Genomic DNA, 16,773 nt, shown 5'->3' on the forward strand with positions numbered 1-16,773 from the left:
ATTTTGCATTTACCTAAATCTACATAGTTTCTAAGTTTCAATGCCACAAAATTTTAACACTTGTCAAAAATTTAAATTGCGATGCATTTGAAACAACTCTAGTAGGCTGTGAAAAGGCATGCTTTCATAACACTTACTAATTCCAGGACTATAAGTTACACTCAATTTCCTATTAAGTTTCAAATTAATTACTAAATACAAAAAGAAAAATTATGTTTGCTTCAACTTTTTTATTTTGTGTATATAAATACAGTTATCAATGGAACATTTTTGTTAATATTCAAAGTTATAAAAATAATTGTGGTCCTCAATCAAGTTAATTTCAATATTGAACTAGAGACTTTAACATACTTTATATATATGTATATTTTTCATTTAAATAATATAATTATTGTTACATTCTAAAAAACTAAATCATAAAAATACTTTTCAGGTATATTCTGTTTCAGTCATATTTTAAATATCCAATTTTATAAACACCTTAGATGTTGGACTCTAATTGCGGCCACTGAATACTATCCAGTTCTTTAGTGTCTTTCGTATTGGCGACGACAAAATTTCTTACAATGTTTTGTAAATTGTTCCGTGCTTCACGTTCTTCTTTCAGCTGCGCAGATAGCATGCCCAATTTGTATTCCAAGACATAATATTTGGATTGTAGCAAGTTTAATGTGTCCGATAATAATTTTGAGGAGTCATGTTTCTGATTATCGGTAAACGATGCTGTAAAAGAAATGTAACTGTTATTAAAGAGGCAACTATATTCAAAATAGGCTGTGTTTTAATGTGAATGAAGTTCATAAAAGACAAATACAAATAAAATTACATGTATCAAGTCACGGACGTGTTTAAGATGAACATTTTATTTAAAGACATTATTTTCAATATGATATATAAGATGAAGGTGAAAAATTAAAAAATTAGAATAATAACATATATATTCCCTTTTAAGATAAACTATTCTGACTATTTTAATCCATTAACGTGTTTTTATTTTATTTTTACTTTTAACCATTAATTAAATTGATTTAACCTTTTTTATTTTAATGGTGTTTTTCTCCAATTCCATGTTTATAAATATGTTCAAATCATAATGACTAAAATAAGTGTATGAACTGTAGCATGAAAAATTCCCGATCCATTTCGTTTCACTTTTTAAGTTAAAGTATAAAAACAAGTTGTAACTGACTACTGTGCATTTGTTAATAAAGCTATAAAAAATCATGCAAGCGATTGGTTCCCAGGAAAAATTTAAGTGAATTACAGTCGAAATCACACCTAAGATAATTAATTTGCACAATATTTGGCTTCTTTAGATGTAATATTAGAAAGCGAATGGGATGTAAAACATTCGATACTAAAGCAATTTTCATAAGCATTAAATTCATATTTATTTGAAACCTCAGATCTGAAGGATAAATTTATATCAATTAAGGATACAGTAGAAATGGGATGGAAATAATTCCAACAATTGTGTCTTTAAATTAATTATTAAGTTATGCATTTCAACACTTCAAAAACTCTTAGGGTTATCTTGACAACTTATGAAATATGCCTTAGGTTAGTAAAATTAGCAAACCATTTAAAAGAAACACTCAATAAAAGTAATTCACACACTCGGCGGTAACTGCAACGTTATGGTCGAAAATCCCCTATTCCAGATGTTGGGTTCGTTTCAGTTGTTTTGCAACAAAGGATCCACAACACCATGTAGAAGCCCTTAAGGGACCATGAGGGCGGTATCGCCTAGGTTGTAAGGGCTGCACTATAAGCTCGAGGCTAGAGCGTGTCGTGGCCAGTTTATTTGGAAGCTGCACGTTTCCGCCGGTTAGAATTTCAGCTAGACAGAAAGTTCAAGGATGGAGGATTGAGAAAATACTCAAGGAAACGGGAAAAATAAATGAGTAACATTGAAATTTATAAAACTTGTTTCTTCAAACAAAATTCAAAATTATGAGTTCATTGGCCTTTATATTACTAATTGCGTTCATAATTGCTTCATTATAAGTAATTAAAATACTTTAATGTATCCTTACCTGAATTAACGGTATTCCTTGGCTTTCCTAAAGAACAATATGCCTCAATAACATCCAGTATCATACCGTCTTCTTTAAATGTTGTCGGATGTCTACTATTGTATCTTTGATAAGGCCCGCCAGGTGCGGCGCCTAACGCAAGACAAGGTCTTAAAGGCGGGGTTGGTCGCAAACACACAGCTGACCAACTAGGGCTTCTACATATACCATGAGGTGGGGCAGGGGGCGACGAGCATCGAGGAGCCAGTCCTCGTGCTCCAAAAGTTGGTGAACTAGGGCTTAGGGCGGACACTAGTGGCGACGTCTAAAATAATTAATTATTCATATATGAATGCCTAAAAATATCTCCGTATTTCAAAGTAAATATAGCTTTCGTAGGCATAAGAAACTTTTTAATTAGATTCTAAAACAACTATATGGTCGTTCAATTAACGACCAACATGTTTACTAACTAAAAAGTATTGTTAATAGTACTAACTACGAATGTTAAACCATAACGGTCTAATATTTACATTATCTATGATGAAAGTAACATGCAAAATGATTTGTTAATTTATGATATGGTATGAATATTAACGAGATGAATAATTATCAGTGAAAACATCAATGAATATGCGAATGTACAGGCAAGGGCATAACACATATGAAGCTAGAATTAGTTGCTCTGGATATGTTCAGTCGCATTCAGTACTGCCTACTAATTACTAATATATCACTAATATAAATAATCAGTGTATGTATAACTTTTGTGTTTGTGAATTAATAACCTACGTTGATAGTTATATCACCATAACTGTGTTTGAATATATTATAAACATCAATTCGTTATTCAACTATAGTCTTTAGTATTTTCAATGGCCTAAAATTAATATTTTATGTTAAGACCATTATGAGCCAGATTTGAAAAATTACTTCTTAAGCTGCCGAATCACTATTTCTGTAAAACGTGCGGTCCTCTCCCGAAAGAAGCTCTAACAACTAAGAGCCAAGAGCTAGGATACCATTCACGCACTAATCTATATTTATTTAGATACTACCTTTTATGATACTTTGTTTAAAACTAATTCAGGCTAAATATATAGTATAATTATTTGCAAGTATATTAGGTGCAAAGAAATTATACAGTTACGCTGTACAAAGACATTTAAGAAATCGCAGGCATCAATTTGTGTCGGATAGTATAATAGTATAAATTATATATGCAACTCATAAATTTCTAAATAATAGTGTTTACATTGAACGCGACTAAACATAATCATCATCGTTAAGTACAAATCGCTCTTCGCAAAGCCAAAGTTAAAAAAATAAAACCGCTCGTCACACATTGCACTCGCATGCGCCCTTGCCTGCAGCCTGCGATTTCCTGCGAGTCGTCTCGTAAATCCCTCTGACTACGGCAGGTGGCAATTTTGCTTTTAACCACCAGTGCGCGTACAAACCCGACTTGAACATCGGTGAATCTTCCTCCTCCGTACCATCCGCCTGCAGTTGCAACGCTTCATCTGGATAGTCCAGCAACGAACTGGCCGATTTTGATTTTTGCGGCTGAATATAGTTACCAGAGATATCATTACTCTCCCACTGTGGTGGAAGTATATCGATACTTGTCACTGAAGTTGTTCGTAAGGAATCTCTTGTTCGACTAGCTTCGCTAGATGTTCTTGGAGTTGAACCGAATGGAGACGAACACGGACACTGGCTCTCAAAGTTCCTCGCTTCTATGTCACTCAATGTAATACCACCTCTTAAATCCTGATATTTCTGGTATAACAAATTCATCACATCACTGCTGTTTCTTTCTGGCTCAATATCCGTAGCACTTGCCAAATCAGGACTGTTCAGGGTACAACTACCGGCCATTCCGGAATCTGATGATCGCGGACTATGACAGTATTCCGAACCGCATCGACAAATTGATTTCCTTGATGTACTTGGCTGATCGTTTGTATCGGGAGGTCTCATTTGCAGATATTTTGAACTGACACATCTTTTAACAGCCTTTTCCTTATAATCGGTAGGATTAATTTGAATGCTACATCTTCTTTTTGGCTTATCAGAATTAATACTGTGTTTCCTAAATGGTATATTTTGTTTGTTTAAACTAATTGCGCTGGAACTGCGGACCGTTGCGTTGGTAAACATTGTCGGTGGTTTTATCACAGTTCTGGTAGATTGTTCAGTTAAATCGGTTTCAACGCTATCACTTTTGGTGTATTCTCCGTATAATAATTCACCAACAACTTTATCTGGTAATGGTAAGGCATTTACCGGCAATTCCAAACTACTAGAATGTGTAGTCGAACTGGATTGGCTATTTGGTGGAGTTTCTTGTGGTTTAGTCCGACATGATATGTTGTTTTCACTGTTGGACCAAGGTGGAATGTAGATTGCCGTCAAACTGCTTTGATTAAATTTATTTCCAACTAATTTTGTGGGACAACTTTGACGCATTACGGGCAGATAACTGTCCGGTACATGAAGGTTCTCCATCTCAAAACTCTCGTTTAAAGCGTGTAGATTTTCACAAGCCAGAGCTGGATTTCGGGCAACCATACATGAACTAGCATCTGACTCTTCAGAATACTGCTTCTTAAGAAGATTTACTTTGGCTGTAGAAGTGAGGACAATGCTAGGTTTCTTGGGAAGTTCTTCCACCACCTTGGGTCCTTTAGTAGAAGATGATATACTCACTTCATCAGGCTCAGTTACCTTATAAGTTTGGCCATAGTCAATAAAACTTTCATACTTTTCAACTGGTACTTTATTACAACCAATATCAGGATTGTAGTACCGTATGTATCCGAATGGATTACTAGAACTACTGGATGTACCTCCTGAATGTTTTTCAACGGCATTCTGTCGTCGAAGATTTAACTCTTCATCACTAGAATCGGAATCATTATCCGAATCACTATCACAATTTATCACACTATCTCTCAGGTGCATACCTTTAGTCATTATGATGCACTCGGTCACATGATGCCTGATCTTCACGACGTTGAGATTCATTTTGTTTAAGTGCTCGACATAAAGTAGATTTCTAAGAAGTTTACGCGTTATTATTTTCTCCTTAATTTTTTTCGCAAAGAATCGAGCCAGGGATGCGTATGGTGCTGCTGATGGATAGATGGCGGAAGGGTAAGTAGGCCGATAATTCAACGGGGTTCTATACGATAATACTGACGAACGGTTGCAGTAACCTCGTTGGTTTAGGCGAGTAAGCTGTTGGGGAAATGATAAAAAAATGATCCTCAATTCTCGACATAAATAATCCTATCTCAAAAAACGTGGACATCTGTTCAGATTCCAGTGGTAAAAAATTATTAAATTGAAAAGAAAATTGTAAATGATTATATATTTTTTTAATAAATATAAGGTTCGGGAAAAGGTAATTTTGGGTTTTCCTAACATATGACCAATGTTGGAACTGGCTTATTCGTTTTCATTTCGGAAATTTTTGTGTTGTGTTGAAAACGTTTCGATTTGTGAATCGCTACTGAAACGAAATGAAATAGAGCCATTTTTGATATATATTTACAGGCCATGAACAATGGATCAATGATCAATAAAAGTTTTGTTGCTTTTACAGTATAGACCGGATGCCTCGTCCGATTATCATTTGTTTAGGTTTCTACAAAATTTCTTTGATGTTGAAAGTTCCAAAATGCCATCGATTAAAACGACAGATATATCATTTATTACTGTTTGAAATTTATATGAATAATACATTCGCTTTGAAAAAACGAAATCACTTTTTCCTAACCCATTCTAATGCTGTATGTGATATACGATAAGCTTAAAGTTCTTTACTTTCCAATTTAACAATTTTGCTTTAACATTCCATCTGATACTGATAAAAGTTGTTGAACATATTATACATGTAAACAGTGTTACAATAATGACCAAAACCCACACTGAAAGGTGGCAGTCAAAAACAATGGATAACTATAATAGATATATAAACTTACATGAGGTGGAGGTTGAGGTACATATTGAGCTTGGCTTGGTAATACTTTGTGGCTAGTTGTAGACGTGGTTGAGCATCGGGGACCCTGTTGCTTGGAAAGTAGCTCTACCCAATGATCAGCTTCTTCTCGGCTTTGGCACACGACGACTCGTTTGTCAATCATAGGTGCACTTATTTCAAATGCATTTTTAATATTCTCTGTATCCTCTAAACGCATTATCGTTAATCCAGACAGATACATTTTACCCTAAAGTTAGCGAATGTTTGGTTTATACCATTATAATGTAATTTCAACACTTTCATTGTTACTTACTTCATAAATAAACGCACTTAATCTGTGACTAACTGAAAGAATAACTAAAGTTGTAGGGAACAAAACAAAATATCTGTCATGGTGTTGTAATCCTACTGCTACACTTCCCATGTAGATAATTTCACCTAAATAAATAAAATAATGTAACAATGTATTTGTTATTCCTCTTTTAAGCGTTTACCTAACGTTGTAAGACTTGGTCCTTCCCAACCTCTTACTGGACCCGTTAATACTTGTAGCTCTAATTCTTTCTGCCTTCTTATGGATGAACAAGTTGTCTATAAATTGTAGAATACTAAACTATAATGACTAATCTTATACAAAATATTGCAACTTACAGCTATTTCCTTATAAATAGCAACTGATCGTTGCGTGTCACCTCTGTCGGGGTGATATTCTTCCACGTGTCTTTCCAACTCTTGTAACATATTCGAATATTTATCTAGTCTTCTAAATGGTTTACTAAGCATTGTCGTTAAAACTAATACACCTGGACTAGCGGCACCTCTGGATTCCATATATTTGGTTAATTTATCTCTGAAAGCCGAAATTTTAGTAAATAATAGCAGAATAATAAAAACTAAACATAACAATTTTGTTACAGTGATGGAGTAAATGGAGAGAAATAGAGGCTCCAATATTTGTATGGCAAATATTGCTAAAATAGAAACATATACAATATGAAGTCATTTGAAGGTGCTAAGGATGTTATAACATATATCTTAGAGTACATTTCAACAAAATATAACTCAATTAAGATAATTGTGAGATAATCTCGATAAGTAGAATATGTCACTATATTTCTTTATTAACTAAGTATATACACTATGAAATTATTTCTTTAACCTTATTTTTTTTTAATGATGAATAATTACGTAGTCTAATCATTTGGGTCTTTATGATAATTGTGTTAATTGTGAAATATGAATAATGCCCAATTACTTAATTAGTGCACCATTCTACAGTATGAATTTTGTTGTCAATTTCGACATTTTTTCCTAAAAGCGATGTAAACGTCAATTACTACAGTAAAATAGGTTTTTCCAACAATTGTATAAACTTCGTATTATAATGTATGAATTAGTGATATATACTTTTTAAAAATATTAACGATTGAATAAGTTCCTTGATTATTCAGTGATTATGCTATTTCATAATTATTTTTTAGTTTCTTTGTTTATATCAGTCAACTTATAATAATTTATTAAAATATAAATATATAATAAATAATGTTATGATAACTTTAACGGTTCATAATGATCCAGTTAACGGTTCATAATGATTATTCACGAGTCTTATAACAGAAACTGTGTTAAGACTGTGTCGTGGAAATTCAAAACAAGAAACTAAATGGTTTAGTGGAGAACATCAGACAAGAAAAATTACTCGAATTCAAATATAAAAAATTTGCTGGCCAATTCAAAGCACATAAATAATAACTTACTATTGTTATAACTTTTATATGGACGGGCCGAATCCAATAATGTGCATGTTCTGCGAAAAGTAATATAAATAAAATAGAAGTTTCCCATAAAAAAGTCTTAAGGTGCGTAACGAGGTGTCGTAACCCAGATACTATAGTAATGATTACTTACACAGAGACCTTAAGGTAGTGACAGCCACAACAAAAGACAACATACCTACATGAAGGAGAAAGCATCCACTCCCATGTTCATACTGAAATATTGCAATTTTTCAATGTCACTCAGGACACAGACTCAAAATAATTTATAGTCAGGTAAGAGTATAGTCAGTAAGAAACAGCAGTGGTAAAGAATACTTAAATATTAGGATTAAGGACCGATGTCACCAAAACTTTATTTGCAACTTACACTGGCAACAAAATAAAATAGAATATATATTAATAAAATCAAAATAAGCTATTTAATTCTACAATAAATAAGGAGAATAATGTTAATGTATTTTGGCAACGATCGTTACTGTGTTACTAGTGCATTCACCCCATTAACTATTGTTACCTACAAGATAGTCCAGACTAACAATTAATTTTTAATTTATTTGAAATCAAAACTATTTGTTTTTGTGTTTTTACTAATCTGTTCTAAATTTTAGAGGAATTTATTTACTAGACATGCATGTATTTATGAAAATAATTGTATAATATAAACTTCCAATTATGTATGTAATAAGAAACTGTTCTGATGTTTACGTTGTATCGCGTTTATTTTTAACCATCAAACGAATTTTCCAGTACTACCTAAACGTTTTCCCTATAATAAACTTTTACCATGTATTTCGGTCTACAACAAATAAGTCCTATTTTTAACACTTGTTTACATCTTCGAAAGATCGAGGAAAAGAAGAATTCCATAATGACGTGTACGGGTGTTCTGAAAATGCTAACGATTAAGTGGCCGTACAGTAACTCTCGGGATAAAATATATTTATATGAAAAAATAGGTCGGACGGAAATGCCATTTTATTGTATGGTTATTTTGGTTGATATACATTTTGATATGAGAAGGCAATGTAACGATTTATTTTTTTTATTTAATTTGTAATTAACTCCACTCAAAATATAATGTATAGTAGTACTCAGAATGTATGTGTCATATGGATAATAGCAGCTATATATATGAGTCAAAACGCTGAACAGATTGTGAAAATATATTGTACACATATATTGTATTAATTCGCAGATATTTTTCTATGCATGTCTTTAAGATAAATTGAATAAGCACTTGTACATTTGGAAGTCGAAACAAAGCAAACTATTAATTTATTAACATTATTATTTTTATTAACAATCTCAAAAACGGTTTTTCATATTTTGAGGAATGGTATAAAACTATGAGTGTCGAATTATTAATATCATCGGGGAAAGAGCCAACTTGTACAGTCTTTGAACATTATTAATGAACATCCAGCAATGTTTTCCGGCCAAAAATTTAAATTAATACGCGACCAAGGCGCCAGAAAGAAATATGTCGAGCTCGCATCTCCAATCTTTTGTATATCGGTTTTATAAAAAATGTTGTAGGCCGATTAGAAAATATTTGTGATCTTAAAATAGATTAAAATAAAACATATTTTAATGAATGTTTTAAATTTTCGGATATCGGTTTTTGTTTTCCTATATTTTAAAAAATAGGTTTTCAATAGTTTTGTATTGATATATTAATAATATTATTTGATAATTTAAGATAAATAAAACTTAGAAGATTTAAAAGTGGTAATAAATTAAAAGTAAAGGACTGTCTAAAAAGTCCAAATACACCTCAAGATTATCATAAGAAATACTTATTGCCAACCGGGCAGATTATTGAATCACTAAGAGTAATAGAACTAGAAAAGTTGATTAACAATAATAGCATATTTTATAATTTTACAGCACCTTCCATTTGAAGCCAGAAATATGACATGTCATCAGGAGATGACTGTTTAACGATAATTTTTTTCTGATTACAAGCGAGATATTTTAATTAACAAAAAAAACTTTTTAAAAATACATATCTAACTGATATTAAATTATTTCTATTAGATAGACTGAAAAGCAAATGTTCATTTCATAAAGATTCTTAAAAAGCAAATGACTTCAAAAATTGATTCTCAATGCACTTATGCTCAAATATGGTCAGTGAAATACACAGAATATCTTAAGATATTGAAATTACTTACTTGTATTTATCCAATATTACAGCAGCTCTAGGATGTAATGAGCAGTATGTTTGATGAACAGCCTTCATTCTAGGGGCCCAGTTGAGAAACAATTTCCCCACTCTCTGCTCATTACCCGGTTTGTTGTATTCTTGTTCCAACAGCAAAAGTAGCTGCTGGTGTACTTCCAGGACTTCTTGAATATTGCTGTTGAGCTGTTTAAATTCATCCTGGCTCAATCTAGAATTGTTTTATAAAATTATTAGTCTGTGGTTTTGTAATGAAATTATCATTTAGGAATAACAAAGAAATAAAACAAATAAATAATATGACAAATCATCAAAATATCATTCCTAATACTATTGTCTTTACCTTAAAATCCACGATGTCTATTGAAAAAAAAATACATTGATTGTTCAGTTTCAAAATATTATTACTATATATGCAGTTTGATAATTTATTAAAATATGTAATATATGAGGGGTGTTATAAGATAAAGGGAATTACTATAATTTATTTTAAAGTAATTTTCAAAATTATTCCGGCATTTGTTTTTGAGCTTGAGCTCTTCTGCTTGCGAAGGTGACAACAGTTCAAACAAGCAATGAAGTATGAGCAGTTGCATTATCAATTGTTTCAACACTGCTTGTTAATTTCAATGTCTTCACGGCCATCTTGAAAACGCTTATATCATATCGATAAGTCCTTTTTTTATTCGCAGCAAATACACCAAAAGTAATATGTAATAGAAAATTCTTCATTATTTATGAAACGTTAAAGATTACTAACGATACTAAAACACCGCGTGTAAACTAATATGGCTGGAAATGTACAGATAATTTATATATAGGCATACTCATCAATATATAACAAAAAAATGGTACCAATAGGATCAACACAGAATGCGAAATTTCAAAATTCCAGTTACCTTTTGAACACACCTCGTATACTATTTTTATTTAATCTAATAAAAATGTGATAGACTATAATATAATTTCAAGCTATATATTATTTTAGATTAGGACAAAATAATAGTCAACAATAAGGAAATAACTTTAAGATATTTTATCGATAATCCACAATTTATGCGACCTTTCAAAAACATCTAAATGCGCATACAATTTTACTTTACTGAAAAAAGAATATTTTCTCGATATATCCGATATATATATATATATATATATATATATATATATATATATATATATATATATATATATATATTTCGACATGTAACTACTCACATTGTGCTTTTTTCTAAAGGTTGTAAGAAATTGGTAACCAAACCGTCTAATTCTTGTACGTGAGCTTTTTCGGAATCCACGAGATCTTTTAAAACGACACTCGTGTATTGGTTGTCTTGTTGAACTACCGGTTTCTGAACGTCTAAAACCAAATGACATCACTCACCAAAAAGAAATATTGTGTAACACGACTCCCCGTACCTTTACACTCTTCAACATAGTTGCTAGGAAACCATCCCGTTTTGCCATTGAGGGTGCCTTCCCACCATCCTTCATCCTTCTGAGTTACTGCTATCACATCACCTTTTTTGAAGCATAACTGAAACACTTTCATTCTTAGTTTCGATGTATGGCGAAAAAAACGCTCATTTTGATACACGACACGCTTCCAATGTGAAATTTAAATCAAGGATAATAAACAATACACTTTTTTAAAATTTGTCGTCACGTAGCATTGACATTCAATTTGCAAATTATATCTAGAGGTATTATTGAAAAATACATATGCGGTCGATAAATATTTAATAACAGAATGAATGACGCAGGCTCAAAGATTATTCTTGCTTTAAACAATTATCTGATAAATTGGGATGAGTTTACAATATAATAAATTTGTGGCGCGTATCAAGATAAAATGATATTTTGAAGTATAACTTTTATCAAGTCGCTTTTTAGTGAATTTGTTAGTTTTCTTTATATTCCAAATGCATTTCTTAAATTCGGGAATTATATTAACTTTATTTTTCGAAATATTCCATCATTTTTTAAAATACTTTAAAGGTATGTTTCTACTTGATAAACTTTATCTAAAATAATGTTATCTTATAATTTTAATGAGTAATGCGTGGATAAGTTAAATATAAAACTTAAACAGTTTCAGGTATACAGCTTAGACAATGCAATGTGGAAAACATTTTCGACTATAAAATCTACAATGGCATTTATCAATCAATATAAACATAAATTCGGAAAACCAATCATACCAACTTTCGCGCGATTGTTTTAATATATTCCTTAATGTGTTTGGGCGTTTAAGCTGTTAACCTGTAGAATTTTATTGCAGCGTTATAAAATATTTTCATTGCGATCGTAAAGATTAAATTGTAATTTTATAGTGATTGCAGATTGCTGACGATGTGCTACAAATACACAAGAAATAACATTTTCTAATTTTCTGCAAAAATCAACCGTCATAAAATAATTTTTTCTTTACTTTTTTATTAGTTGGATGTAATATACGTCTTCAGTAACGAACATTTGCTATATATTTTAAAATATAATATGACGTTGGACAAAAAAGATCAAATTAGACTCAAAAGCAAATAATTGTACTGGTTAGTCGGAAGATACTCCGAATTTGGCCTCAAGACCAAAGAGACTGGTTTGTCAGTCAATCATAAAGCCTATTTGGACTTAAGGTGTGCAAATAATACTTAAAACATAATCGACTAATAATCCAACACTGCTACAACAAAGTTTTTCGATTAACAATGACCTCGAAATGAAAGGGATCAGTGGAGTTATTCAACATGTTGCCTTGCATGAGATAAAGTTACTAAATCGCAGCAAAGTGGTAGCAATACAAGTACTGGACAACGCGTAGGAAATCAGAAGTTTAAAGCGAACTAAACCAAGCGCTACCATTTATTTTAATTTAAGTCGTTAATTTAATTTTAAATTTCGAAATACATACTAATGCATTTATCCCGCACTCGTCTTGCTTGTGTATTGATGCAACGCTGCCGAAAATATTGTGAAAAAATCTGGTAATATTGATGTGACAGATGAGTTATGATGGGGAATTTTATTCAATCATTGAAAAGAACGAAGATAAAACTCTTCAAAGAATCAAGCAAAATTAAAATTATCAGCAGTGTTGATGTTACTATAACAGGTTAATTGAAAAGTCCCCGGCCTACCATAGTAAAACACATTTTTTTGGCAAAATTAGTTTTTTTTTCAACATAATTCCCTTCAAGGGTGATTAGACTAATTATAGCGACCCTCCAACATTTCGATACCATTTGTATAGTACTATTTGTCCTTTGCTTCAAAATAGGCCTCAGTTTCGGCGACCGTCACTGTGGGCCAGATCTGGAGAATACGGCGGATGAGGAAGCAATTCGAAGCCCAATTCATGGATTTTTGCCATCGTTTTCACTGACTTATAACACGGTGCATTGTCTTGGTGAAGCAGCACTTTCTTTTTCTTCAAATGCGGCTGTTTTTCGGCAATTTCGTCCTTTAAACGGTCCAATACTATGTAATAGTCGCTGTTGATGGTCTTTCCTTTCAAGGTAGTTAATGAAAATTATTCCATGCGCATCACTATACAGACGCCATAACCTTGTCAGTCGACTGTTGCGTTTTCCCACGCTTTGGAGCGGATTCATCGTGTGCAGTCCACTCGGATGACTGTCGATTAGACTTTTTTTTATTAGATTTTTGTTAATGTTTTCGTGGGAAACAACCTAGTTTGGGCGTCCATTGCGTTCACCGTATTCGGTGCTCATTTCACCACGTCTAAACTTAGCATACCAATCCTTAGCCAAAATAACCAAAACTCGACATCAAGCCAAGTTTTTGCTTCAACTGTATTTTTTCCCTTCAAAAAGCAATATTTTATCAACACGCGAAATTCCTTCTTTTTTTTTTCAATCATCAATTTTTTTTTCACAATAACAAAAGTTGCTTCAGTCAAAATGCTATAATTCACAAACTTATGATCCGACAGCTGTCAAATTTATACACGCAACTTTTGAAGGTTATGGCTAACTAAAAAATATACGGTTTTAATTCTAGTAGCGCCATCTATGTGTCAGGCCGGGCAGGTTTTGTAGCATTTATATGCAGCTGAATATAAAAAAAAAATAGTTTGGCCCAAAAACAATAATAAACTGAATTAACATCTACCGTACTTCGCTAATTGTCTCAGAAAAAGGTGATATTTTGTGTCGGGTGAGGGGACGCGAAAGGAATTGTCCACAAATACTTCCAGTTGGTTAGAAGATTCATTGATAGAGAAACAAAAGAGTCTTCCATTACGATAATACTTGATAGACTGAAAAGTTATACCACAACCACAATATAAGCTAGACCACTCATTCAGAAAATGGATTATATCTGGTTCAAGTAAATTCATTTTCATACAGTTGAATTTTACTAAAAAATGCCACGAATAATTTTCTGATAAAGTAAAGCCTTGATTACAGGTAATGTAGATTAGATTTATTTGCTTGTTAAAATATTTGATATTAGCGAGACTTTCTGGGATATTGCAGTGCGAAATTTGTTAATCAATGCTAAAATAATTTAAATCTCGTAAAAAACTTACGAAAAATAAATTTATTTTTTATTTATGATTAATAGCTTACATATAAATATTAAGTATATAAAGAATTTAGGTATTATATTGATATTTTTCGTGCGACTATTCTTGTTAAAATATTAGACTCAAAGTGGGGCATCTAAATATAAGTCAATTTTTAATTGCTTGGTATTTCTCAAAAAAGCACGATCTAAATAAATTTTAGTAAAAATTGTATGGTTCTTTAATATAAACCTACATTTAATTATAGTGATAAATTATGTAAAATAATGTTATTTATCAGGTATAACTCATAATAAATCAGTATACAATATTTTAATCATTTGTAATCTAGATTAGTGCCCCAAAAATTCATCTAATCAATTTTATTCCCTGAATTGTAATGTATCATTTTTATTGTTTATTGCCTTTTATACCTCAAAATAAAACTAAAAAAATTATAAGACATAATTTCTCTAGAGGATGTATTTACAATTTATGTGAAATAGTTAGGAGTTCAATAATTTTTTCATAAAATACATATTGCGAAAATATTCAAGGACAGATTTTTATGTATCTAAAATTATAACATGACTTATTTTCAAATATGTTTTCTAATATATGAATGGAAATAATTTATAACTTTACCCAATACCTGAAATATATAATTGTAGCAAAATGTTCAATGGTATTTAGATAGTGCTTGGTTACATTAGTTTAAATATGTAGAATTATTGTGTTTACTGAACCAACAGTTCTTTTAATAACCATAATGTTAAGACCCCTTTGTAATAGAAAAATAGCAGCCAAATAACATCATATGTTAAAATAAAATAGGTATTCATATTTTCACGTCTATCAAATTAAATTTTTAATAATACACAAAAATTATACTTACTTCATCATTATTGTTGGCTTTAAAAGAATATAGTGCTTGAACAACTAGTGGATCCCCCGACATATTTTGCCATCAACACCTAAGAAAATAAATAGTAAAAGATGTTGTTCTGTTGAACTTTTTAGAAAAAATCACCACCAAAAAAGGCACTTTCTGCATGAAAAAAAATGAAAACGAGCTAGAAGCAGTGCGTAAAACAACCGTCATTGGACAGCGAAAAATAATTTCAAAATGCCGACACATTCTTGGCATATGGCAAAGGTTTTTAGATAAAATTGGCAATGTGCCAGAAATACTCTGGGCTCACTTGGAATTACAGGAAATTATAAATACGGTAAGACAAGTTACACTAATTAAAATGTATTATAAAACACTATTTGTAATTTCAGTACAAGTTACAACAAATTATTAAAACATCTTAAATATGAAATGAAGTATAAGAACACAGTTATATCATATAATAAAATAATCGTTGTTACTGTATTAATGTAATTAATCTTTAATTATGAAATACATAAGGAGGATAAATACTTTATATATATATATATATATATATATATATATATATATATATATATATATATATATATATATATATGTAATTAATTAAAAAAGTACAATTAAATACCTCTTACAGCGTTAAACTTCACTTGATATACTTGAACACTTAATTTGTGATAAAATATTGATAAAATGTTATTATTAACAGTAGCAATAACTAATTAAATTAACTCAGAAACCAAATAAACACATTAAACATATTACAGATGACAAATGACATTAAATGAGTAAAAACAGCTGTTTGATAGAGATCTACAGAATGCAAAATGTAGTTTTATATCGATTTCATTACTTATTAGTTACAATATTTACTTTTAAATTAAAAATTGTGTACTTACAAATGGCGTATATGCAAAACTGCAATATATTTTGAAAAAGTACTTTACAAATAAAATAAAAATGCTTATGCTTAAGTAATGGCTTTAATGCTGACATCTATTATATTCACACCATATATAGAAAAAATTCACAAAACAGAGATATATTATAATATTTCTTCTTCTTCAATTTCTGGCTCTCAAATTTTGTGATTAGATTGGAGTTAAAATGAGTTTTATGCCAAAAATAACCAAATTAATTAAATTTGCCTAAAAATCTCTTTGCATTCTTATTTTTCTTGTTAAATTTAATACATTATTGACATTGGAATAACCGAAATATTCTCAGGATCGAGAACTATTTCTATTATTATTTAAAAAATCCAATTATAATTCGCTATATATATAATATCTCAGTCTTTATATCTACAATAGAAATATTGTTTCAGATAATCTGATGAGTTCGTTTATTATATTTGATTAAAGTACAATTTGCGTATATGCTAAAACAA

The 16,773-nt window shown here is 30.9% G+C and overlaps 2 protein-coding genes across 7 annotated transcripts; one reads left to right on the forward strand and one right to left on the reverse strand.

Moving 5' to 3' along the window:
- Positions 1–215: 215 nt before the first annotated feature.
- RtGEF (Rho-type guanine nucleotide exchange factor) lies at positions 216–16,419 on the reverse strand. 6 transcript variants are annotated; one of them, XM_076400768.1, is made up of 13 exons: positions 16,283–16,419; positions 15,384–15,462; positions 11,380–11,497; positions 11,179–11,320; positions 9,956–10,174; positions 6,655–6,853; positions 6,498–6,594; positions 6,317–6,441; positions 6,005–6,250; positions 3,383–5,258; positions 2,037–2,340; positions 1,618–1,840; positions 216–723 (listed from the first exon to the last, which is right to left on the reverse strand). In XM_076400768.1, exons 2-11 carry the CDS (start codon positions 15,444–15,446, stop codon positions 2,309–2,311), a joined length of 3,117 nt encoding a protein of 1,038 aa, XP_076256883.1. In that variant the 5' UTR covers positions 15,447–15,462; positions 16,283–16,419; the 3' UTR covers positions 216–723; positions 1,618–1,840; positions 2,037–2,308. The 6 variants fall into 6 exon arrangements, with proteins under 6 accessions (XP_076256883.1, XP_076256880.1, XP_076256882.1 ...); XM_076400765.1 differs by lacking the exon at positions 16,283–16,419 and adding an exon at positions 16,012–16,169; XM_076400767.1 differs by lacking the exon at positions 16,283–16,419 and adding an exon at positions 16,019–16,144.
- LOC143194180 (uncharacterized) lies at positions 11,832–15,908 on the forward strand. Its single transcript, XM_076400783.1, has 3 exons — positions 11,832–11,958; positions 15,509–15,717; positions 15,773–15,908. Exons 1-3 carry the CDS (start codon positions 11,883–11,885, stop codon positions 15,803–15,805), a joined length of 318 nt encoding a protein of 105 aa, XP_076256898.1. The 5' UTR covers positions 11,832–11,882; the 3' UTR covers positions 15,806–15,908.
- Positions 16,420–16,773: the final 354 nt, after the last annotated feature.

The sequence above is a fragment of the Rhynchophorus ferrugineus genome, unplaced genomic scaffold (assembly GCF_030347505.1).
Source record: "Rhynchophorus ferrugineus isolate W39M unplaced genomic scaffold, kcgeb_rfMv2 rfM3, whole genome shotgun sequence".
Lineage (NCBI taxonomy): Eukaryota > Metazoa > Arthropoda > Insecta > Coleoptera > Curculionidae > Rhynchophorus > Rhynchophorus ferrugineus.